The following is a 26756-nucleotide window of genomic DNA, read 5'->3' as shown; positions in this document are numbered from 1 at the left end:
TCAATCATACTCATACTCCTACAAGCCGGAAACAGGAAGTGTTCACAACCTAGCTGCTCCTTAAGGACATTCAATTACAAGTCACGTGGCATCTCAGAGCACGTACTAATGCCATTGCATTTTCAATCAATATCACTTTAATGCTGCTGAAAGCAATGAAGTGGATCTTCTCGTGTGTTCAGGTATGGCCAAAGCCAAAGTTATCTTGCTGGATTTCCTGTCCAACAGTGTTATTAGATGTATGCTGCAAGTGAAGTGATGTTAGAATTTGGCACATGAAGAACATTTCATAAAAAAGAACAACTCTCCAAAACAAAAGCCAGAATAAGGGATGGGTTTAATAAGTGAAGCATTATTGCATGCTGTGGCAGTGGGAATTAAACACTCACAAAAAAATGTGTCAAACACTGAAGATCCACAAAGAAAGCAGAGCAAAAATGTACTCTTCCTGAGCGGATCTCAAGGGTATTTCAAGGAACGTTGATTCCCCATAGGCGACCCTGTGACTATTTAAAAGAACCTCTCACAGGTTATGAAAGATTAAAATAATACTGATCTCGGTGCAAGATTGCTCTTCTTAGATTATAATGTATCAACTTCTCTATGGTCCAAATGACTTCAAGGTACCGTTGGGTCCAAAACCAACACTGACCCGGTCATACAAGCCAGTAGAACACTTGCGGTGAGCAGGCAACAGCCCAAGCCCAACCGGCTAGAAGCTCAGGAATGTAAATCTGGGAAGGGTGAAGAATAACAGAGGGAGATATGAGGTATAAACAGTGGCCATTCCACCTAGGAGGGCACTTTTGGTAGCCCAACTCATCGGAATACAAAGCAGGATAGGTCTGTCCAGCAAAGAACACCAAATTTTTCTCAAGCCTGGGTCACTGTTAGAGATACTCTATTTATTTACTCTACATTTTCTCATTTTGTGGTCTGTGGCTGTTCCACCACTATTGCTGGCTTTACTGGTGCCGAGGCTTAGATCAATCATGCACACACACACACACACACACACACACAAACACACACACAGAGCAAACTGAGAAATCCACCACAGCAGATGCCAGCAATGAGGGTTTTAGTCTTTGACATGCATTCCTGTACAGTCAGCCCAAGTAATGGGAAAGAGAAGATGTGTGTACAAAGTGATTGCAAAACATGCAGCAGATCAATCCAGTACAAGCCAAAGGTCGTGAAAGAAATGAAAGCTGGAGGCCATGAAAGAAAGAAAGATAGCAAGAGAGAGAGCAAGCGAGACAGGAGACTTACTCTGGCTCATCAGTCACTGCTTTGGGGCAGAATCTAAAACATTATAAAACAAATATAAAGCATAAGAACAAAAGAGAAAGAAGACTGCCATTGATTATGTAGAATATCACGTCGTGCAAATATTTTAATGTACACTGAAGTGCAGTGTATGTTGAAATCTGCCATTTCCTGCCGGTTGTAAGCAATCCTGAATGACACAGTGTCATATATTAATGCAATTATGACAATATTATAACAGATAAACCACCCCGGCAAGACACATAGGGGAATTTAGGACTTGTCTGGCTCTGAAGAAAGAATGCATGTTTTTGTGCGTAACGACATAAAGTGAAATATTGCTAAATCAAAAACTGATTGCACATGGAATATTTCTGTGTCATTTAAGAACTACTGTTACAGTAGCATCAAAAATCCATTAGGAATAACTGACAATGTCAACTCATTTAAACATCATTTAAAGGCAAGTTTCATGTTTCTTGAAACATAGGGATGTTTGTTTCACACAGATGCATAGATGGCGGAAAACAGGGAGCAGAGGGGAATCTCACATTGGTGGGAGGTCATCCTCCAGCCAGGAGGGTCTCCTAGGAGGGAACGTGCCCCTCTCTTGAGTTGGAGGGTCAAAGTCATATTTTGGGTCATCGGATGTATGAGCTTCTTTGAGAGGCTCAACATACTCCACAGAGCCCACCTCCTCCCTGTCTGTCACCTGGGAGCACATGCTGGCTGTGTGCATGACGTCTTTGGGCAAGGCCACAGCATTTGAACTAAAGCCGAGAAAGTTACCATGGTTACATTGGCAAGGGGTGTAAATGAGGTGTGGTTAGCCTACTTCAGCAAAGGATAAAGAGTTAAACAAAGGAATTGAAACACAACAGAGCATTAAAACAAAAGAATAACTGTGAAAACTAAACGAAATCACATACAGTACAGGCCAAAAGTTTGGACGCACCTTCTCATTCAATGTGTTTTCTTTATTTTCATGACCATTTACATTGGTAGATTCTTACTGAAGGCATCAAAACTATGAATGAACACATGTGGAGTTACGTACTTAACAAAAAGTGGAGACCTGACCTCCACAGTCACCGGACCTGAACCCAATACAGATGGTTTGGGGTGAGCTGGACCGCAGCGTGAAGGCAAAGTGGCCAACAAGTGCTAAACACCTCTGGGAACTCCTTCAAGACTGTTGGAAAACCATTTCAGGTGACGACCTCTTGAAGCAAAGCAGTAATCAGAGCAAAGGGTGGTTATTTTGAAGAAACTAGAATATAAAACACGTTTTCAGTTATTTCACTTATTTTTGTTAAGTACATAACTCCACATGTGTTCATTCATAGTTTTGATGCCTTCAGTGAGAATCTACCAACGTGAATGGTCATGAAAATAAAGAAAACACATTGAATGAGAAGGTGTCTCCTTTCTTTTGGCCTGTACTGTACATATCATTCATGTTAATACACACTACTATCACATATATAAAAATACATTATAGACCAATAAATGTATGAGTGTGTTTCCATATGGGACTCATGGATTACAAAGTGATGCGACAGAACACATGAACACAAAATTAGGTTAGTTTAAGGTCATTTATTAAACTTCCAAGTCACAAACGCACTCCACACATGTTCAGTATGTGCTGACCTGTCCTTGGCAAGTGCTTTCTCCTGCTCTCTGGGTTTGGGGTACGTCTGGCACAGCCCAGAGGAGGGAGTGGCTTTATATTTTACTGATCCAGGAACAGGGAGGAACATTTTAAAACTGTGTCCTGCACTCCCTGTTGTCCTCGGCGGCACTCCAGACCTGCGAGCATGCATGTCATCTTTTTCCAGATCAGGTAGGGGATCCTCATTGCCGTACTCATCCCCCTCGTCACCATCATAGTCATCGTCTTCATCATCATCACTGGCGGCTGTGGGAGTCAGGGCAGGTTTGGGCTCCTTCTGCCCGTCCAGCGAGACTGGCATCTCAACCTTGGGCTCTTGTTTCTGAGATTCTGTTCTGTTAGAGAGTCATCACATTTCAATGTGTGTCATATTTACTGGAACACACACACACACACACACACACAAACTCTCATAGCAACTGCTATGCAATTACATGCTTTCCCAGAGGAGCAAAGGGACGATTGCACACCACATTCTCTTGTCGTCTACTTCCTTCATCATCAATCCCAATATTTCAAAAAGCAAGACTTGATATGCATTTCTTTAAATCCAGTCCACGTCAGAGGAGTTAAGTGTCCAACGCAAGCATGTTAATACACACACGAAGTCAGACTATAAGTCTACTAGATCAGTTTATCCCACCTCTGATCTTTCCAGAGCCTGGCCGTTTTAATACCCCAATCTGAAGCACCCTCTATCCTGGGTCTGCACCAATCTTTGAGTTCCTCTTGCTGGGGGATATGAGGCTCCTCTCTGTAGGGCTGAGCTTTGTGGCCAGGTTTTGGTAAGAAGCGATTGTAGCCAGAGGTGTTTGGTTTCTGATGTGTCCCTGTCCGCCGTGCCAGCATGTCATCTTTCTCCAGATCTGGCTGTCGTTCCAGCCCTTCATCCTCCTCAGAGCCCTCCTCCTTCTCCTGGGACTGATAATGAATCTGATCCAGAGACTTGTGTTCAGCCGAGGTCAGATGTTGTGCGATTTCAACACTGGTTCGTGGGATGAGGGCTTTGCTGTGATCAGTGCCACTTTCATCACTGTGTGAGTGAGAGGTGAAGAAACAAGACATGCGGCATGAACTATCACAAAATGAAAAGACCGCAGAGAGCGAGATGCAGCGACAAACGCATTTCATTCAAACCAAATCATTATCCAAAGATCTCATTACCAATTCGATATATTTTACATACATAATTCCATCACGACTGCTCTGCTATGAACAAGCGCAGTCCTTTCCAAGCAGGGTCCTTCTCATGCTGAATTATATCAGTCATTTTAACAGGGGTGAACAGCACTAAAGAGCAGTGCCACACGCTAAGTGTCAGTCTTGTTTGCTGGTGTAAAGTCACTCCATAATTATCTTAATCATGTTTTAAAATGGGAGGAAACCAATGATTGATAGCTGTCATCCTGCTACTTCCTCATTCTGAATGATTTAAACCTGCACCTGGCAATATGTCACATGTGCTCTTAATTTAATGTAAGTCCTGAGGTTGCCTTTTGACATTACACGAGCGAACAAGCCCCAGGCTTAGCGTGTAGGGCTGCGTTTAGCTCCAGTTTGACACATTAAACATAAGTCAGAAGCAGCAGAAACAAACCAGTGAGAGGGGATCAGCACAAGAACCAGTCTGGCAACACGAGGCTGCAATCTCCACTGTGACAACCGGGCAGTGCATACTTCATTTGTCAAACAGCTAAACTACACCTGGCAGCAGTCTCTGGCACAACATTTCAGCCAGGAACAGTTTGGCCCATTTGGCCCTCTGCAGGCCATACCTGGCCAGCCGCTCTGTGAACTGAGAGCCCATGCAGATGGTGGGCATGGCAACAGTGGCCGAGGAGAGGAGGCGTTGGAGGGTCTGCGACTCGTCCATCTCGCCCCTCTCCTCGTCCTCCTCTCCAGGATGAGAGATGCTCAAGCGCTCCCAGCACTGCTGGTCCATTTCTGTCACAGGACCAAATGTCACAAAACGCTGCCGGTTGCCGTGAAAACGCCGGTTACCACGGGTGCGGCGGGCAGCCAAGTCGTCCTGGGCTGCGATGGTCTTGGAAATAGCTGGGGGGATGGAGTTTTTCTCAATGCAGGCTTGACAGATAGGGGGCGACTCGCTGTTCACGGAAACACAAAATTCATGCCATACACACACACACACACAAAAAAAAAAACAAACAAACAAAAAAATACACCAGTCAAGAAATTCGAAAAAACAAGAGGAAAAGGTGAAAGTTAGATATGACAACAGATGAGAGTGGTGATGAATAAGACTCCTGACTGTGTAATGTGATTTACAGAAATACATAGGTGAGGGACAAATGACAAAAGAAACTTGAGAAATTTAAATAAATAATTTAAATGTAAATATAAATGTACATACTGCAAAGGAAGCTTACACAAAATCTGAAGATTGAAGAAATCACCTACAAATTACTACAAGACAGTCATGCCAAACACAAGGAACATTTCCAACAAGCATTTAAAAAGACTTTAAAATTGCCGTTCACAAGCTCCATCCAACCAATTTAGTGCAATCAGCCACAACAAACTATAAAGATTAAATGTTCTTAAAATGTTCTTAAATCTGTTTAAGTTTTAAGGGTAAGTCACGAATTTTTAAGTTACCAAACAGTTCCCACTGGTACTTTGCTATAGAGGAAATCCAAGAAAACCTGAAGCTACATTTAAATTCTCCACTTAACTGATCCTATGACATCAGAGCTGAGACAACCTCACAAAAGTCCCAAAGATTGTGACCAAAACATCTCCCTTAAGCACACATTCACTGGTGACGAGACCCAACCTTCTTGCTGCCAAGTAACACCAAGAGCAGAGCCAACCTTCACACGCACACAATCACATGCAGTAGATGGGCAGCCGCGATTTATCACGCCATGTAGGGTGCAAATGAAAGCTTTCTTCTGGAATTAAAGGTCTTCTCTAAAGATCAAAGTAAATCACGGAGCTATGGCGGAGGTTGTTTAATATTCGTTGTAATTCATCTGACCTCAGACTATCCACAAACCCCCTCAATGTCACACCCAGACCCACATCACATCTCCTAATTTCAACATCACCTATGGCTCAATTTTAATGGTGTTAATGAAAAAAAAAAACTTGGGTCAAAGGTCAGCACCTGTTCTCAGTGTTCATCTTGAGACGCTGCCACTTCTCCAAATCTGACTGTGTGATGGATGACTGTGCCAGTGGCAGTATGGGATCCCTATGTGAGAGGGGTCCACTGTGACCCCTCCTTCTTGCCAGGTCATCCTTCTGTGGGTTGGGTACAACGTCTTTCATTTCCTGTCCCTCGCTGTGATCTTCCTCCTGTCTCTGATTCTGAGCGCTTGGGAACGGGTTCTCGTTACGGGTTACGATGGACACTTCAGCACTCTGAACTTCATTCTCACTGTAGTGCAATTGAAAGCAAAACCTGTTATGCATACTAGGAGATAATGATATTTCAGTTGTTACTGACTTAGATTTGTGCTTATATTCTGTAGGGGACTCTTTTATTCATTGTTATTCAAACTAAACTCTTTGGAAATTATTTTATTGCTGTGTGATTGCCTTTGTATATCTTTCCGCTATTTCCATACCTCAATATTATGTGGCAAATACATTATTTAAGATATGCTTATAGATATTTTCAGCAGAAGCTTAATTATCAAACGTCCTGAATATATTCTCACTCTAATGTACATACCAAAACAACTGACAACCAAAAAGCCATTTTGCAATTTGTAAATTCAACATTTAGCTAGTAGAAGCTGTTAATGCTGATGTTCATTAAGCTAATCCTGACAGCTAATGCTAATTGATGAAGTTTTTTTCTCTACCTAGTGTTGACTTAATGCTAACGTTCATTAGGCTAATGCTAATTATGTGTTTCATTTGTGTTCTATTCTTCTTGTAGCAGTAGGGATAATAATAATAATACATTTCATCCTCAATGAAATATGTCTAGCTTTTGGAAGCATGAAATGTACTGCAATTTATCAATTCATTATCATCACTATCACATCATCAGCTAAACATTATATCCCGTTGCCCCATGGTAGGACATAGTTAATAGGTCAGCACCTTGAATCTGTACTCATTCTGAGGCGCTGCCATTTCTCCATGTCTGATGGAGTGATGGATGTCTGGACCAATGGCAGCAATGGATCTCTCTGCGGGACGGACCCACTCCGAGCCCTCCTATTTGCCAGGTCATCCTTCTTTCTGTGAGGAGCCACCCTGTTGTTCTCTTCCCCATCATCTGCTTGTTCCTCCAGTGTCTGTCTCTGAGAGCTCAGGAATGGATTGTCCTTACGTGTTATGATGGACACTTCTGGCCGATGCTCACTTTCACTAAAGTATCATACAAACCCAGCAACAAAGAACCACATACAAGATACCATATGTAAAAAAACAGAAGTCAGAAAAATGGACCACAAAATAACAAGAAATTACAGAAGTTAGGAAATTAGGTTATATGCACATGCACACACATCAGCAGAGTCCTTGAAGCACAGCATTATGATCCTCTACTTCTAAGACTGGACGAGTTCATGCAGGACCCATATCTTCCATTCATTACGTCCATTTAGCAGCCTCTATTATCCAAAGCAACATACAAGCAAGAAGACGATATTTTAGATAATACTCTTAACCAGAGAGAACAACAACCACTAGTTACAGTGTTAAAGTCAAGTGTCTTGCTCAAGGACATAATGGGAGCAATTTCTTTAATCAAACCCATGACTGTGAGGTCCTCTGGTAAATATGTGAGCCACACAGAGCTGGTATTAGAACAGGCTTACAATATGAATCCTGTTTCTAACATAAGGACAACAAAGATGCTAAAAAAAGCTCAGACTACATATAAAAAAGGTGTCTGCTGTATATTCACTCAGGCTGTGCAATCACCAGAAGCAAATCCAACATGCAGTTTGGTTAAATCCACTCTTGGTCAGCATCTCTCCACACCTGTTTTTCTCCTGCTCCATTTTTTCCATCTTCTCCAGCACAGATCGCTGGGAAGCCCGGCGGATACCCTCCCATGTCTCCTGGTCCTTCTTGCTGCAGACTGCAGGCAGGAAGTGATGTGCTGCGGTGGCTGGGGCTCTGTTCATGCGCGCCCGCCTTGACGCCAGGTCATCCCGCTGCACGTCGGGCACCTTCCTCTCCTCTTCCTCATCAGAGTCCCAGGCCTGCAGCTGGGCTTGTAGGAAGTCATTGTCCTGTCTGAGGATGATGTCAGGGCAAGATGTCTTGGTTCTCTCTGTCTCATCGCTCTCCAATTTTGGACTAAGGGGGGGCGGTTGTCACAACATCAGTTTCAACCCTGCTCCATGTTATTTCATGTTAGTGTCTTTAGTTGTAGCAGCAATTCACACACATAGTTAAAGCTGATGTGTTTTCACCCCATAAGCTTCAAGCACAACTCCAGCAGGCTTCCAAATAATGTTCAAAACAGTGTTCTAGCAGACAGGGACACACAACAACCATTAAACTGCCATATTTAGCAACCACAGCTTTGGCAAGCTTCTTTGTGATACACCCCCCCAGCGTTCCCCGTATATCTTTAACCACAATATCCAAGCAAATAACATTACATGAGCCAAACTGCCAATTAAATTCTGTTCTGATGTCCCCTCTGTTGAGGGCAAAAAAACATTTCCATATTTAAAACAGCACGCCTCTTAAATATAGTGTGGCTTAGCATTTAGCAATCACAAAAATGCTGCCACAAACAAACACTTAGTATTGTGAGTCCAGTTCCACACATGCAGCACTCGGCTGGCTGACCTGCTGTAGCGTACAGTGGCAGGTAGGACCCTAATCCCTGCCTTCTCCAGCTTCCTCATCTTCCTAACCTCCTCCTCTTCCTCCTGATCTTTTTCATGCACCACAGCACAGTCCCCGGCCCATGTGACTGTCTTATGGAGCCCTGGACCCTTAGAAGCCCCGGTGTCTTTCAGGGACCCTGTGGTTCTTATTTGGGGTTTGGTCGGTTCCAGAGGCATCCTCCCGGGTGGGCAATCTTCCTGGATGAGTTCAGGGTGACTGGGTGGGTAAATAATGTGTGGGGGGGTGAGGCTACAGTAAGACTAATGCCAACCCATTAACACGGATCTTTTTTTCTATCAAGCCAGTTAGTGAATCAGAGTAAATCGTAAACAGTATATACCAGATGGAAAAAAAGCTATTTTGAACAAACAGAAAGATCACAGTGAATAAAGAAATAAATGAAGATAAAGGAAATAAATGAATGTGGCTCCAACCGAAGGGAACCTGGAAAAGCATCTACCTGGACACGGACGAACGAAATAACCATGGTAACTTTCAGACTTTCAAAAACCTTTTTGGTTTAGTTGCTGGGGCAACCTGTGCATGTGACAGAGTTTAGCGGAGATACCTGTGAGGTCCGTCAACCTTCCATTTAAAAGCAAGGTTGTGTCCAAGGTTCACTATGGTTACCTGAAAGGCCTGTCAGAGCTGACGGGCGTGGTGGCAGTGCTCCAGCTCTTGCGGCTGTCCTCCCCCTCTGTCCTCTTCTTCCTCAGTGGGGTGGGCACATATGCACTCTGGTTGCTTTTGTTGGGCAGGTACTGGTTGAAGGGCACGGTCGCCCGGGGTTCATTGTAGGATGTCCGCCGCGCTAACATGTCGTCCTTTCGTACGTCCGGCAACTTCCTGTGGGGAGCGTCACCCTCTGAGTCGCTTCCTCGACCTGAAGTAAGAAAGAAAGAAATGCGACGGAGCAGAGAAGGACATGCAGTCAATGTGTGTGTATGCGGGCCATGTAGTTTCTCAAATTCATTCATCCGAACCTCAAGTATGCGACTGTGGTTGCAGGGCTCAGTTTTTAAATATTTAAATAGATTTTTATTTAGGACAGCGGTTCAGCTTTTTTAAGCGCGTGGCATGAATCTTTGGTAGTGGAGACAGTGTGAGTCTGTGTGTGAACTTGGCCTGTGTATTTGCACTTAATTTATTGGCTCATAACACAACTAATGATTTTGACCACTATGAATTTGGTGGTTGCAAAGCAGACGATCACAATGAAACACAGACAGTTCCATATCCAACCACAAGATGGCAAATGAAATTAATGTATCCAGCACAGCCTTGGTAGGTTACAAGCTCACATTTTTGAGAATTCCACATTAAAATGGGAAAAGAAAAGAGGTATAAAATATTTTAAAAATTACAATTTTATGCATTGTTTACATTACACATGCATATGTAATTTAATAACATAGGATTAAACTACCTTTGAGCAAGGTCACAAACTTGATTTGTAATATTATTTATTATTCATATTCTTTTATAGGTCCAAAGAACTGCATGTTATACTGGCTTTTCTGCAGCAGAGTTTCCCCTTTAACGGGGTGTGTGCAGGACGCAGTCTGTGAAGGACAGAATCTAGGTTATGAATCACAGCACATGCAGTCACACACTCTCAGTGCACAGACACACACCAAAATTGTATAGTATAGGAAGACAGCTAGCTACACATCCAGGCTCTTACTGTTGATCCAGAAGGAAAACAAGGCTTCCTCCATCTGAGTAATCTGGGAAAAGGTCAAAGAAGACCACCATGGCTACAGCTGAGCAATACTGTCTGTCCTAATGTAAGAGCACCTCTAAAGTATTTCCCTCCTCCTGACAATGCAATATCTATCCAGGTAATTATTACCTGCATTAATATAAAGCACACCATTTGTCCCTGCGTGAAATCATTACAATTATGGTACACGTGTGTACCATAACAAGGTGTGGTTCAGGAGAAACCTAATAGCTGTGTACTTTCCATATATGTTCTGCTGCCTGTACACAACATAATTTTACTTTCTTATGACAATGTATCCTTAAATGCTAAAAATTCTCATTCAGCATATTTTGCTTGCCTGCACATTTGTAGATCAATAGCGTCTATAACAAATCCTTCATTTAAAGGTAACTTACACCGTGCTATGGATCAAATATTAAGACCAACAGGCTTTGCCAGTCACACCATTAACCACCCTAAGACTGTGACCAGACAGCTATGCAGAAAATATATACGACATGCAGAAAAATAATAACAGTGGTGTTTGTAGCTGCGACGGTATTTCATTAGTGGACTGTCTTTCATAGCTGCAAGGCACTGAGGTGTATTTACACAGGTTTCTTAAGTCACTGCAATGTCAGCCTCCCTCACAGAAAACATTCCTGAAAATGCTATTTCAGACAGGGATTTATAGTGTAGATTATATTTTGAATCTGAAATCTCAAATTAAATTGCCGCTCGGCCTAGGACACAGTTTGCCTGGAAAATCTCTGTCTAGTTAATGTAATAACTAGTGGCCGTGATCCACCATTACAAAAGAGGTTTATTAAAGCACTCAGACCCCAACCATGTAAGAGGATTGTTTCATCTCACGGGACTGGTTATAAAAGACAGCTCTGTGCAAATTTCAAATGTGTCAGGATTAGGCCTGACCTATTTTCAAGAATTAATCACTTACTATTTTATTATCCCATGTGTTATTAGCAGCCCTAATTGGGATATGTACTTTGTGAAAATATGAACGCTTTGGTGTGTCTATATGGTGTGTCTGCGGAGACAGGGGAGGCAGCTGCTCCCACAGACTGCCCTTTCAGCCGTACGCCGGAGATGGACTGGACACAGCTGCTTTCAGAGAGCTGCTGAGTGGACAGCACAACCTAGAGGCTCTGGACCAGGTCCAGCATCCTAGGACAAATGCCCTTACACTTAACACAAAGGCTCCTGATACAGGGGTTATCACATTTACTGTGATAAGTTTACTGTGTAAATTTTGATGTGGAGACATTTCGCAGACCAATGGAGAAGTTCCCACAATGAACATAATTAATCCCTGCAAAAACCTTTATTGCACATTGTTGTTGGTGCGGAATCGAAGGGAAAATGAAAAACATACCATCACTGTTAGCCCGGACATCTGGTGAGGGTGTCTGCTGGGAGCGGGAGCCGAATGAGTCCAGACTGTCAAAAGAGTCGTCTCTGCCGTGTCGCGGTGGAGACAGAGACTCGCTCCTTTCAGAGTCCCAGCAGTCAATGTAGCCACTGTCACGTACACAGCGCTTGGGGCTCTCGGTGTCCTCAGATTCCTACATGTAGCACCAGCATCAGCAACAGAGGAGAGGGGTACAAGTAAGAGGAGACAAGTAATTATTTATTTTTATATGTACCATATATGTGGTTGTAAAGATAATTACTGACCGTAGTAGTTTGTTTTAGATTATTTATATGTATTTATTATTATTTAAAAAAATGTCAATTCAGGTTAGTACTAAGTGTCTACAGGTCAAGCGACCCCTCGCCCATCCACCCCCAGCGACAACATGCCTAAAAACTTCATCTCTTTCCTCCATGTAATTCTTGTATTAGAAGCAGAAATATCGACACAATTGAGAACTGTGTATGATATTGCAGGACATGCGTTTCTATACCTTTTTCATTTGTGAGAGAAGCCCTTCAAACTCTTTGAGATTGAGGGTGGGGCCATTATATGACGTACAACAGTTAGCAGATTTCCCAAGCCAATATATAGTGATCAGGACCTGGGAAATGTCACAAGAGATGATATAAAAATGAAATGAACATTGTTGTGACAGATAGAAAAATACAAAAGTAAAATCTATGAGATGTTACTCACATTCTTAAGCTTCCTGTTGCATTCAGAGCCACTACATGTGGAGAAAATGAGACAGGACACAGAGTAAGAAAAGACAAGAAACTGAACTACTGAAGGCTAAGCAGTGGCAATGTAATTCTATAAGTCTGCGGAAAGCCAGCTTTCTCACAAACGCACACACACAAAAGCAGTGATTGCATACGTTAGGTTGGCACGTATGGAGGTGTCCTGAAGATCCCCAGGATCAAACAGCTGGGATCCTTTAAGTCCCAACTCCTCACATCCTCTCAGAAACATAGTCAGGTTATCCTGGAGGAGAGAGGGTGGAAAATCCAGTCACTTTAAACCCTAAATTACGATATGAAGGTGTCTGCGGATGGCACCAATGAAGCAAAATTGCCCTCATCTCTCAGTAGGTGCTGGGTATGGTCCTTCCTGACATCACTGTTTTGTGTATATGTATGAGTATAGTGTTTGTTTATGTATTGAATTTAGAACAGTCCTCATTATGATAGGAATAACACTGGAAGCAGATAAACATTAATATGCACGTAAATAGTAAGCTCCCTTGGTCCTCACAACGGTGACAAAATGTGTTGCTGTAATGAAGGGTGGGACAGTGATTTTCAGTTCAGTGTCTCCAACAAAGCACAAGTCAATAAAGTGCACAGTGAATACAGCAACCGTGCTCTATCTGCTGCTAACACACACTCTCACATATTTGCCCCAAACAGATGGGTAGCGATAGACACAAGAACAACCCAAATAAACCTTCACACACATCCCAAATGCATGCGTGCACACACAGACACACAGCTATTGTTTCCTCACAGTAGAGCTTTTGTTCCCATGCTTTGGTGCTGAGAGAGCAGGTTTGACGCTGGCCGGAGCAATGAGGAGGAAGGTACGCACACACCCAGACACACACATGCACACTTACCAATCCAGCTATGGGTGTTGGAAGCCTGTTGATCTTCTTCACTAGGCCTGGTCTGATGGAGCTCAACAACCTAAAGAATAAAGATGGGAATAAAAAAAAAAAAAAAAACAACTGACTGGTATCTTGTATTCTGTGGGTGTGTGAGTGTATTCTGTGTCGGTGTTTGTGTGTGAAGCAAGACTGATTTCCTGATAGGAAATGTCAGGAGATGAGAGCGACACACCATAGGGTTCTCATGAGAAACAATGACATTCTGAGATAGAAACGGAAGACATAATGCAGGATGATGTCAGGTTGTCCAGACACAGCTGCTGACAACAGCTTTCTGCAATACATTTACATTTTTGTTTCTTCACATTTTAAATTACAGACTGTCTTACAGTCGAGTTAATTCATTTTTTTATTCATTTTAAATATAAAATAAAATGTTCTGCTGATCTGCAGCACCCAATGCTATAAGCTGAAGCATTTTATTTCCTTGTGGCCCTCGTATGAGAAGTTCTCACGGCCATTTTAGACAGGGGACGTGTTACATCAACGACTGTCTCGACCAGCAGGCCCATCTGGGTGCTGAGATAACATCCTCACTCCTAAACTGGGTCTGCAGACATCCACTCCATTCAAAAGGAAGCACCCATTACTATTATCCATGATCAGAGGGGGGCTACATCCCACACTATGCATCCTTGGCTGGGTTTAAACAGCCAAACTGGGGATTCCCTCCTTCTGAACCTTTGTTCACAATACAACGTGCTTTTGTGCTTCGATCAGCAGAAACAGCTGTCACGTTTTTCATGAATCGACACAAAAACTGTGAAAAATTCCTTGTTCTGCACAGTGAGTTATGTTAACCTACTCTTTACTGAAATGAATTGCTCAGCACAAACTAGTGCGCGCAATCAGGGATATTGATGCTGCATGTTTTCGCATAGAGCGCAGTGTCACGTGAAACTTTGTGAACCCTTTAGATACTTCCTGAGCTAAAACATCAGATTTTCTTGACCATTTGTGAACATCCAGAACATTACACATCTTGCTCTTAAGAGTGATTGAGTTTAGAATTACAACCCCCGGCTGCCCACTCACACCTGACTCTTAACCCATTCTCCTTCAAATGAACCAGTGGTCCTAGATGTTCACATATAGATATGTACTTTGGAATAATCTTCCTCAATACACGGTGTAATTGTGTAATCTTTTTAATTTTGTCCATTTTGTGAAAAGCCAACAACTGAATGAGTTCATAAAGCACCACTGTATTTCCACACCTATTTAAATGCATTTTTTAAAAAATACTCTTAATAGTATTTTAAAACTGTTTATTTACTTAAAGCAACTCACTCGCATAGCAGAATTCCATTCTCCAGACCACCACGGAAGTCCTTGTCTCCAAAAGTTCTCCCGGTCACAGCCTGTCAATCAAAGGAATTGAAACATTTTAAAAATCATCATAATTGGTAATACAAAATTTGTTCTTCCTTAGCTCACAACATTTGGCCTATTTGTTAGGAGCGAGATCAAAACAAGCATTTGGACTGTCTGGATACCTTATGATGTAAACCCAGATTCTATTTAGTTCAAAGTGTGTCTATGTGTCTAACTCATTCTGAATTGTGATCAATGCATATGGATGTAATAGCTAGAGGCTTAATAAAAAAAAATTGCTTGCATTCTCAAACTGTACTAACTTTTCACAGTTTAATCAGTACACCCTTTACTGTGTCCCATGCAGTTTAGGTTTCTGTTAAGGAGAACTTGCAGTAATTCAAATGAAAATAGCTCATGTTTTGACCTATTGTGAACCTCACTGCCACTCACTCACTCTGATTTTTATCTCTACTCTCTCATGTAGGTTACTGTCCTACTGGTGGCGTCGTGACACACAAAACGTATTACACCTCACACACTCCAATTCGTGCAACACGATCCACATTCCTCGTTCTAATTTGTGCCACATGCGCATGCTCATGTACACACACAGACACACTTTACACACACTCACTCCTGTCATTGCCCTCGGTCTGATAATCTGCACACTGGTCTCATGGTTTTACAAAAACTGCCTCATATTTTAGTTTATGTGGACTTTTCAATTGCAAATGCAATCTCACACATACTCACACACACAATATTTTTACACTTATTTACTGAAAAGAAAGCTGATACTTAAATTAGTTGAATTCCAATAGATGGTTTTTGAATAAGGTCACTTCAACATTTAAGACATGATGGACTAATTATATGCATTATATGTATAAGAGACTGGGCATGACCCTTTGAACAACATCTCGATGCAGTCATGTTTCTTTTTCTTTCTTTCAAAGAACAACCATATACACTGATATAAGTAAAGAGCCCATCCTGGGCATTGGGTGTAGGGTTGAAGGGTGAAGAAAGAACCCCGAGGAAACCCGCACAGGGAGTGCATGCAAAATCACACGAAGCAAGGGTACGGATTCAAACCATAAAACAAACAAACAAATAAATAAATAAATGAAGTGACAAATGTTAGATTTGTATTTGTGTTAATATGTGTGTGAGGTTGGTTTTCGCTGCATGGATCACAGCCTCCTTATAACATCATCCTATAATCCAGATAATTCAGGACACTTAATACTTAATGCCATTAATACAATCGCGGTCATTACGCTGCCAAGGGAAGCGCAATCACAGTTTTAAAACATGGACTTGGCGTCACAAGTCAGTGACATACATGTATTATGAAACCTTCAATAATGTATTGGCTGTGCAGAAATCAGATCACATAAGGCCTCTTTTCTCTCTGTGGCCATGAGCGGTGGTTGAAGCTGAAATGGACTAATACGCATAAAATCTTTTAAGTACTGAGGCATGCATAATCAGTATTTTTGAAGGGAATAAAGGTGTATTGAATAAGTTGGTCTTTATCCCAGGAAGAGCTAGTGTAGCTTGGCAGAGCATCTGAAGTTGCGGCACTGCGACTTACTGGGATAAATCGCCAGGGGTGTCTGTGTGTGTGTGTTTGTGTGTCTCTGTGCCAAAGATAACAGTTATCAGGAAGTTCCTCACACTGGAGGAAAAAGCCCTTCTGTCAACAAACTTGCCAATATCTCACATCATAACTTACGCACATACAGACAGCCTCTTCTCATGAACACCCGCTGACCACACTTACAAAGACCACACCAGCGGATGACCTACGGCCTGCTGGGTTATGGGATAAAAGGTTGTGGGTCTATTTGAATTCCTGACTTCGGGTATAAATAAATTTCAACTGAGACAACATGACTGAGCATGGCCACAGTGATATTCTGAGCACTGTGCAGGTCGGAGGTCAAGGAGTGAAGGGCATATTTATCTCAATGCTGTTAAGTGAGTGTGTGTGGGGTTAAGGCATTGTAAATGTAGGTGGTCTCCCTGAACTTTGTTGAATGTTAGTAAACCAGACACAAAATTATAGGAAGCTGTAAACTGAGTACAACTGAATCCAGACACACATTCTCTCTCTCTCTCTCTCTCTTTCTGTATTCAGGCTGCAGTTAGAATAAAGCGCATTTGTGGGTGTATGTGTGTGCATGCCAGAGAAGGGGTTAAACAAATGCATGGCATGCACTCCCCCTTTTCTCTCTCCCACAGCCCCCCAAAGCAAAAAAAAAAAAGCCCTCTCTGTTAGCGTGGATTGTTCTTGCTTGCTGATGAATCACAGGGAGGCATAAAATGCACCATTCAGATAGGTCCAGGGGGTCCTGCCGCAACATTCAACTCCCATACGCTTGGAATGATCCCAAATTATTCCCATCAACCTCTCCCCTAAGATCCACACATACACAAGAGATCCAAAATTTTGTCCTACAATCAAAGCTCTTTTGTCATGAAATGCACGTCTGCCAACCAGACCTGGAGTGACACCAAGTAAGAACTAGTCCAATCCATCCACTCTTTAGAGAGTTAAGCTAGGACTGTGCTGAATCTGTGTGCAATGTAACTACAGTTCACTGGCATGTTTGACAAATCTGGGAAGTTCACACACACTATAGACCACAAATCTGAACCAAAATAGAATATAGGAGAGAACTTTTTTTAACCTACAATACTGGTAAAATTAACAGCAATTTTTTGTGTAAGTGAAAATGACAGATCTCCTCATGTCCTCAGATCTGTCAGATCTCCTCAGATCTCCTCCTCATACCCTGTCACCGGAACAGTACGAACCCATTTCTTTTAAGACCACACAGCTTCTAAAACATTCAGCCCAAACCTGAAGTGACCTGTGGTATTGTTGTATGAAGTAAGTGACACGTTTGGAAGGATCTGCAATCCTTGACCCATAGGTGGAAAGGTCAGGATGTTACTCTAAAACAGGAAGCAAATCTAGAGCCCTAAACAACACCTCATTCACGGACATGTCCAGGGGCTACAGTATAAATCAATCACACACTTCCTGCCTTGTAAGAGTCTTAAAACACAAAGCCTATTTATTTTCAATGGTCTTATAAGATGAAATCAAACAAACAATTGTGGACTCTGACCGTTATTAAGCAAGAAACAAGAAGAAAAGTGACTAATCATTGGCTCATGGCTGATTGGACTTTAAAGACCCAGTTTAAATAAAATTGGCCTGTCGTAATTTTAAACCACATAAAGGGTTTCGTTTTAACCTAGTTTGGAAGACATGTGCATTGGATAAGGTACATGGAAAAGGTTCTTGATTTCACTGCAGGTTATTGTTCCACAGCGCATACCTATTGAATACATTTGACAGGGTTAAAGAAATTAAAATATAAAATGATTCAGTATTCTATCAATTCTTACTCAAATTAATTGAGTAATAATTTAATAAGAAATGTGAAATTCGAAAATAAGATCTCCTGAATCATTTACAGACCATTGGTTTGTGCATGGCCATGTCCATTTCAATTTACTAATAATACTTGTGAGTGTCATAAACATTCCTGCCTCGTCCATCTTTATGTGCATTTAATGAGTTTAGAACTTGGTTTAGCAAAGACACCCTAACCAGGCCGGGGAATGTGGTTCGAAACCAAACAGCATGCACACTGGAGAACATCCTGGACCTCCTCACAAGTTCCGCTTCACCATTCTGTACTGGAATATATGAGCACCGAACACCATCCACTCCATTCTTGAACCACAACGCAGTTGTCCGTGTCTGTCTTTACGCAGCCTCCCCCCACAAACTGGCAGACACATGGCTGAATCATAGACTAGTGTGGGGACATGTGTCTTACACTCACTTCTATACACACACATACATGCATGATTTTTAAGGTTAAGCTGGAGTTAAGACCTGCTGGAGGTTAGGCCAGAAATAGCTGAATGGCTTCCCAGTATAATGCACTACACCTCCCTTCTCCTGCGTTCATACCACAGCAGCTGGTCCCAGCATGAAAAAGCAGATCCATTTCCAGAGTTGATACCAACCACACACTCCCAAAATAATAACTTCAGATTGACACACACACACACACAAACTAATTTGGGCACAAAACAGAAAATGATATAGGGACAGACAGACGGACAGACATGGTGACTGACAGCACCAAATTGAAAAAAAGACAGGAAGTACCAAATAAAACCATGGTTTCCATGACGGCAGGCACACACAGGCACACACACACACACACCTGTTGATGACAATCCAACTCCTGCCTTAACACTAACAATTACCCAACGCAATCACACACACACTTTCTTTAATCACTTGTGCATCCCCGTGCAAAAACTTCAATTGAATAAATGTGCGAGAGTTACAGTGAAAGTGTCTGTGCCCTTATTACATAACCTGATCAGCATTCCCTGCTTAACACAGATCAGATCCCAGACACTCTGGCACTGAGACGGGGGACTGCAGAAGGAAGTGAGTCTCTTTTGCACATGCTCAGATGCGCTCGTGTTACAAATGGCAAAGACTGAGCTTCCTGACTCACTGTGCAAAGCTGATTGTACTGCAAATGTCTGATCCTTTGAATATGAAAAGCATGCACTGATAATCATATGAAACATTAAGCAATGTAAAACAGTATGTAAGTGTATTTCTCCGTTAAACGAGGGTAATGACTGATTCAGGATAAAAGTGAAAGAGTCAAATAACACACCACAACAAAAGCAGTTTGACATGAGGTTCTCAATAAAAAGCTATGGAGAATATGGATCAAGATGCTTTGGCCTTCAGATGGTAATGCCCCTCTATCAATCATCCGAAACACCAGTCCTGGTAGCAGCCTGTCTGTCTATGCATCTGGTCCAGTCTCTCTCGAACATCATCTGCATGGCCCAGACCTAAAAATTGCCAGAAATAGCAGGCCAGGCATACGCAATTATTCTTGCCTGCTAATCCCCTAAGCATTGATAAAGATAGTTGTATTCACCCTGATGGGGTGTAGGGGTGTGCTCATGTGCAGTGGTGGGGAAAGCATGGCCTCAGAGCATATTTCATGTGTGATCAGGATTATGTAGACTCTGAAGAAGTGATTATGTATTGGTAGTAAACTGGTGGGAGACACAAATCATGAATTCCGCATGTTCAGAACCAAGACAAACAGGCCTGGCACTGTAAAAAGAAAAAACTGCCCCTCATTCTCTCCTGCTCTTTTACACGGTGTGGTTTTGAATATCTGTCAAACCTCCACAAGATGACAGACTTTCTGCAGTGTGAGTTCACATGCTGTGTATATGGGTGTGTGTGAGCTTAGTCTGAGCCGTTTGAGAATTCTCCCACCCCAATTGGGTCCATTTCACGCCAACTTATCCCTAAAACAGAGAAGTCCTTACAGGGTAAAGAGAAAGAAAAATCGCAGTTCTGCAGTGTGACTCTGGTAAATGATAACTTCACACCAGCCCCCCCCCCGTAATGGGATTAAAAGGAAGCTGGCGTTTACAAAGTGTGGCTACGTTTCAGCCGTGCGTCTAGCACCTACAACAGGCTCTCTGCCAACCCTGAGAGCAATGGAGACAATTGAGGGGCTGAGGAAACCTTCCCCAGCCAGGAATCTGGAACTGGATGGTGGAACAAATCCATGTGCACTGCACTCCGCCCACACACTCCACATGAAGCAGTCATACAGATTGAACGAAAATAAACGAAACATCAAAAATATGAACCTTTGCATCAGCACCAATTTGAACATTGTTCTAATGCACATGAAAGTGCTATTACTTTTAGCTCCAAACTTGAAATATTTGGCCCTATTTTACTCTCTTGGAGTGAGAACTAATGGTTGCCAGGACGCAACAGAGAAACATGCTGATGTTTCACAAGGGCAAGACATCTCGCACACACCAGTGGAAAGACATTATTACCCCTCCGAGACAGCTTGAAACCAGTGCTTTTGTTTTCCTGTGCCAACTCTCATTTGTTCTGCCTCCATGTGGTGGCCCAACAGCAGAACTCCATGCTGTTTTTCTCATATGCATATCTGTGAGTTTGACGAATGGGAACTCTTTCATTTCCTTTAGACTCGTCAATGCTGACACAGAGAGACAGACGCAGCCTGAGGGAGACAGGCGTACGCAGGCAGAGAAAATGAGGGCAGTAGATCCATCCCCAATCATCAGTGGGGTTGTGTTGTTTCAGCACACTTCAAAAAATCCCTACACACAACAACCTTCTATGGGTCAAAATGAATATGAAAATATTCATGTCATTCAAAAAAATGTCATCTCCCATACCTGTCACACACACTGCTAACGCCCTGCAATCCTTCTCCTTTTGAGAAATGACACTGAGCCCCCATAAAAACCCACATCTCTAAACGGAGCGCAGCCTTCAGCCAGCTATCCTCGCGCACGGGCCGGGGAGAAGGCACTCAGCTGCAGTATCTCTGTGTTCCTCCCTCGCTGAGACACACGCGGTGCAAGGTAATCTCCTTAATGAGCAGAGCGGGCAAAAGGAAGAAGAACCGCCATGCGGCTCTCTTTTACATACCCGTAGACAGAGTAATATAAAGGAGTGAAGCACAACAGGGGAGAACCAGAACTTAACATGCAACTGGACAAAGATGGTCTGTGGAAACAATAAGGACTCGATCCACTCAATGAATGGCCATTTAAACAGGGCAAAAATCAATTATTACGATCAATTGTTGCACCTTTTTATGCAGAAACCAATAGGATGCCATGAAGTTCTGACTCAATTTGAAATGAAAAGTGCAGCAAAACTGACGCAGGACTGAAAAGTGATCGATGCACAGTTGTGAAATACAAAACCGAACAGCAGCTGCAGTGAGGCACTAAGAATAGACTTGACACACATGCTCAGATGGGAGGAATCCCAGCAAAGCCTAGAATTCAAAGCGGTAACATAAACTAATGTAGAACACAGAGACCAGAAAGACAATGCAAAGCAATTAGAACTTAGAAATTCTAGAATATCTCAAAAGAAGCATCATGTAAACAGACAAATACCGACCCTTTGTCTCTGTTTCTTTTTTGCACTGGCATCTCACTTTAATTCTGTACATTTTTAATATGAGGTGAAGGCGATTAAGTTTTTTCACTCACTCACCAATGAATGTAACAAATGCATTGTAAATGTGTAGGTAACTATTTACAATAATCTTCCATGCCTGAACCTACCTCAATACGTGACCCACACACAAACGACTAAGACTCTAGGGAAAAAACAAACTGCACATCTTCTGAAACATATGCGTTGGGCTCCCTGGTTGCTTAGACACAGGCTATTAATGGAAAATCTTTTTTCATCGGGCACAAGAAAAGATTTTCAAAACACAGACATGTGCAAAATGGAAGGTGGCACTTGTGTGTGTTTGACATTGAATGCAGTCTGGACAGAAGGTCTCAATGTGAATCTATGCTTCTTTCACGCCTCTCCTGCATGCCAACGGTGCAGTCGAGCAACATACACCCCACCACCGGCAAAATATCTCATAAAACCTTATTCTGTAGGCTAAGTGGCTATCCTATTAGCACCGATTAGGATTGTTGATTCAAGTTGCTGCAATACTATTGTATTATATTGTATTATATTGCAGACATAAACCACATGGCGTGTTACAAATGCTAAACCATGCAACACACATACACAATGACCAGGGTGTGATTACCTGCAACTGAACTGAGCATAAACCTCACTACTGGACATTTGCCTGAGTAAGAAGTGTCAATGAAGGTAAGAGGCAATGTGCTTAGTGCAACTTTCCATCACAGAGCTAAGCCTGGGTTAAAAATGGATATGGAGGTGTAACACAGAGGCTTCACAATGATTTCTTCAGCAAAGGATTCAGTCTATTGTAAAATCCTACCTCAACTTGTTCAGATATTCAGTTTGTTTTTTGCCACAAAAAATTGCTGGTTAATAATCAAGCTGACATGCATGCCTTTTTGGAGAGGAAAAGGTAACAGAGAGCCTAAAACGAATCTTTCCAACTTACAAAATAAATACTTTTTCTCCATTTCCAAGTGATGCACATCTCACTAGTCATAAAATACACAGGGGAAACAAGATCTGTTTAAGTTCAGGAGGCTCAAACGTGAATCGGTGCTGAAATGTGTCCAGACAACCAAATGTTCCAGGAGAAAGTTTTGTTCTCTGACCAGATGGTCTTAAGATGGTCTCCACATTTCAGTTCCAATGAAACTTCTCCACCCTTGGCCCTACCTGCAAGAGTGTTCTTTAAAAAATAAACTGTAGATATTATGGTCAGTTGGTGGAGTAAATGAACCTCTTGGCATGAGAAAGACTCCTGACCTAGAATCAGTGTTCGCTTTCTGTTCTACCTCTAAGGACACAGGACTCTTCTTTGACTCAAGATTATCTACAGGCAGGAGACGGATAGAGAAGCGTACATACCCATCATACCCGTCTGAACATCATAGCATGTAATCTGTGTGTGAGTGTGTACTTGTGTGTTGCGGATGCACAGCTGTGACAGCTGGCTTGTGAAGTCACATGACCCAAGTGTCCCTGACCCCAACCATCTGTACAGTGGCCAGCTTGGTGATCTCACACGCATGCACAGGAAACAAACCATCGAACAGGATCTGGAGTCAGAACTAAGATGCATTTGTATGTATGTTCATACATCTGGTATCTATGGCAACACAGTTCTTTTTGAATGATGCAATGGTGATGGAGCCTGGAGATTTAACTACAGTTGAATCAATAGTCAGAGGCAGATAAATGGGTGAAGTGCTGATTGCTTCATGTTCTCTCTGGGTCAACATTCCCCTGGAAGGCAGAGAAGGGAAGGTCATGACGATATTGGGGTGGCGTAGATGGGCAACGTACCAGAAAGAACCCTCCACCAGCACAATTGGCCTTAATGAACAGGTTGCCAAAGTTACCCAAGAATATCTGATAATCATTATCAGATATCATTTATAAATGTGAGCTGACCTTCGCTTTATAAAACACAGTTCACATTCTTCTGTTGATTATCGGAAATGGGCGGATTTTCCACATTTTCCCTGCAGATCTACCATATCTGCAGACAGACGCTGTACTTTATGTTAATAAAATGAAGAATTGAAGATAGAAAAGTTATTATGAGATATTGTGTCTGTATAATGTCTGTTTTTTCATATAGCACTGAAAATGCATAGACTTGAAAAACCAAGCAACGTACTGGGCATTCAGAACTTGCATTCAACATTCACCTATAAATAGAGCAGGTACAACAACTGCTAGCCTCCACTAACCTCCTCTCAGAGAGATCATAGTGATTCACTTCCATTAATGACCTTGACTGAATCGTATGAACCACCATTTCTCAAAAAGTGTCTTTAATAAATACCCTGACCAGAAACATGCAGCTTTTTTTTCCACAGATGATCTTGATAGCACATCAGTTTGTTGGATTGCTGTGGCATTCGTGTCACAGCATGAGAGCTCTGTCAGTCCCCTTGACAGTGCTCTCCAAATGACCTTTGCCATCTCTAGCACTCAAGGCTTTCCATGCGTTCTCTTCAGACAATGCACTTTGCATGGGCCTATTGTTTTTCTCATGAGGAGTGTAGCACTGTCCTGTCTACGTGGAGGAAATTCCTCTCGGCCCCACCGGTGCAACTGAGCCTGTGTAATGTGATAATGTGATAGGCCAATGAAAAACGGCTGTTGGTCTTCCTGTAACCTGATAGGCTGCCCGTGCCTGTCAATGCAGCGATGAGGATGACTGGCGACTGTTGTCACTTAATACAGGGAAGGTGTTTTCGAGAGCCCCTGCCCCCACCTGACAGATAACACTCCACACTCACCACAACGCTGCCACAGCTCCACATGACTACGATCCCTAATAACCAAGATGGCCACTCCTTAAAAGCAGCAAAGGGACAAGACTGGAGAAATTTTAAGATGCTTTAGAATATTCCAGCTGTCTGAACACTTCTCATCGCTATGCGACTCCAAAGGGCAGCGCAGAACAAAGCAGCACAGTCGCTTTTCCCATCTTCTGTTTTCCACGCATCCTGTTTTCATGACATCCTACACGCTCACCGGATACACGTGCAAACGCACAAGAATGCGGTCTGCTGTGCCGAAGATACTGGGATTTTGGGATCCACCATTGTCCTCTACGGTCACCATCTGGTCTGCGTCCAGTCATTACCGCACAAGAAAAACGGTCAGGTACAAAAAAAGAGAGAAAAACACACACACACATACTCACAACTTCTCATATTAATGCCATTCATCTTTATATAGAATAATACAATATCATGTTGCCTTCCCTGTCTAGGCCTGTATGTTATTTCACTCACAAAATCAGATCACTGAGAGGAGTTTAAGAGTTCTTGTGTTCTTCTGAGATGTTTCAATGAAAACTGATCTAAGGTCCGCAGAGAAGAAGAGTCAGTAAGTTCTTCCCGCGGTTGAAATGCTTTTAATGCTATTCTCAGGACAGCGAGAAGCAGATGATCTATAAATACTTTTAGTCACACCCAGGACTTGGCTCCTAGTAAAATAATAAAAAGCTAAATTATTAAGCAGTGGCGTGGATTTGAATTTAAGTAGTCGAGGAACACTCAGATCACTGCGATACTACGCGAGAAGAAGCGCAGGGTTGAAATTTGGAGAATGACACTGGTCAGTGTGGTTATGGGATTTAAAGAATGAGCCACGTGCTTCCTTCCACAGCGATTACATATCTAAATTCTTTCTTTGCGAAGTAGCGTGTCACAAAGTAAACGTTATATAACTAGGCAGAGTAGGAAACTCAGCGCTGCTGTGGGTTAATTCTGCAAAGTGGGTTCCTTCTTGCCAACTTCAGATTTCCTCGGGGAAGATTAAATAGAAGATATCACCACTATGGCCTATTTATGTCGATGGGGGGGGGCCTGGGCAGGAGGTTTTGAGGGTGGGTATCCATCAACGACCCTGAGAGACACGTCCCGGGTGCAGCTAGTTGGGGAGGGTTCCAGGTCAGTATACGCTGGGTACTGTTTCCAGTATCTTGTACCAGCAGCTTTGACCGTATTCTGGCAGGCGTAGAATGCCATTATCCTATGAGAGAAAATACATGCATTTTGATTTCAGTGTAACTGGGCTTTAAAATCACAAAATGACCACAGCCTTGCAGGGGGGTGAAGCGCTCTCCTCAGTTTCTCCCCAACAAAAGCCTCCTTGCTGATTGTAAGCAGCAGGAATTTTGGGTGGCTGACAGTCCTTCGGAAAAAAAAGGGGGGCTGCAGGGCCGAGTATGCCAGCGCTTTTAGGAATAACGTGGGGTGTTTCTTTGCTTTCTAATGCGGTCAGACTCCAAATCTCTGGAGGGTTATCTCTGCCACCACCACCTAACACTACACAGGAACAATAAGAAGCGGAGGGGCCATCACTGGTCAAAAGCCCGGGCAGAATTTTAATTTCACGCCACGGCAGCGCTGCAAGGCCCCGTTTCCTAAAAGTGGAGCAGCGACGCTGGCAAAAAAAAAAAACTATAAAATAGGTCACAATATTATTATCGGGGTGTCGCAAATTGAAGTGCGGACGATCCCGGGAGACGACAATACGCGGCGCGGCGTGAGCGGCGGAACATTCGAGGTCTCCTCGGGATGTTTCGGGGTTCTGCTCTCCGGTCCGGTCCCCCCGTCCGTCCGCGGCGTCTCGGCAAACAAAGATCCGCTTCTCTGTCTCCGGGCGCCATGGCAACCGGGATGACCGGATCGCTGCTGGAAGGGGGCGTTTCTGGGACAGAAGTGTGTGGCGCGAACCGGCCTGTCGGCCTCCCGAAGCGGCCCGGCCTGCAGACGTAACCCGGTACCCGCCGCGCCGCGT

At 42.9% G+C, this 26756-nt stretch overlaps 1 protein-coding gene across 10 annotated transcripts in view; it reads right to left on the bottom strand.

The window, feature by feature from the left end:
• Positions 1-26756, bottom strand: part of LOC114788017 (LIM and calponin homology domains-containing protein 1-like) — a 37183-nt gene that overhangs the window by 9915 nt on the left and 512 nt on the right. For 7 of the 10 annotated variants that reach the window (XM_028976102.1, XM_028976098.1, XM_028976099.1 and 4 more), the window contains exons 2-18: positions 14870-14940; positions 13529-13598; positions 12791-12897; positions 12610-12640; positions 12404-12514; positions 11872-12061; positions 9404-9656; positions 8732-8989; positions 7910-8230; positions 7022-7291; positions 6075-6347; positions 4720-5052; positions 3588-3977; positions 2923-3279; positions 1821-2039; positions 1273-1305; positions 1-18 (exon numbers count right to left, since the gene is read on the bottom strand). The exon at positions 1-18 is cut by the window's left edge and continues 109 nt beyond it. In XM_028976102.1, coding sequence (XP_028831935.1) covers positions 1-18; positions 1273-1305; positions 1821-2039; positions 2923-3279; positions 3588-3977; positions 4720-5052; positions 6075-6347; positions 7022-7291; positions 7910-8230; positions 8732-8989; positions 9404-9656; positions 11872-12061; positions 12404-12514; positions 12610-12640; positions 12791-12897; positions 13529-13598; positions 14870-14940 — 3305 coding nt within the window. The remainder of the gene's footprint in view (positions 19-1272; positions 1306-1820; positions 2040-2922; positions 3280-3587; positions 3978-4719; positions 5053-6074; positions 6348-7021; positions 7292-7909; positions 8231-8731; positions 8990-9403; positions 9657-11871; positions 12062-12403; positions 12515-12609; positions 12641-12790; positions 12898-13528; positions 13599-14869; positions 14941-26756) is intronic. The other 3 variants (XM_028976106.1, XM_028976105.1, XM_028976108.1) reach the window with 3 other exon arrangements.

This window comes from Denticeps clupeoides, chromosome 4, assembly GCF_900700375.1.
Source record: "Denticeps clupeoides chromosome 4, fDenClu1.1, whole genome shotgun sequence".
NCBI lineage: Eukaryota > Metazoa > Chordata > Actinopteri > Clupeiformes > Denticipitidae > Denticeps > Denticeps clupeoides.
The sequence above is the reverse complement of the archived record's forward strand: the minus strand, read 5'-3'. Positions and strand labels throughout refer to the sequence as shown.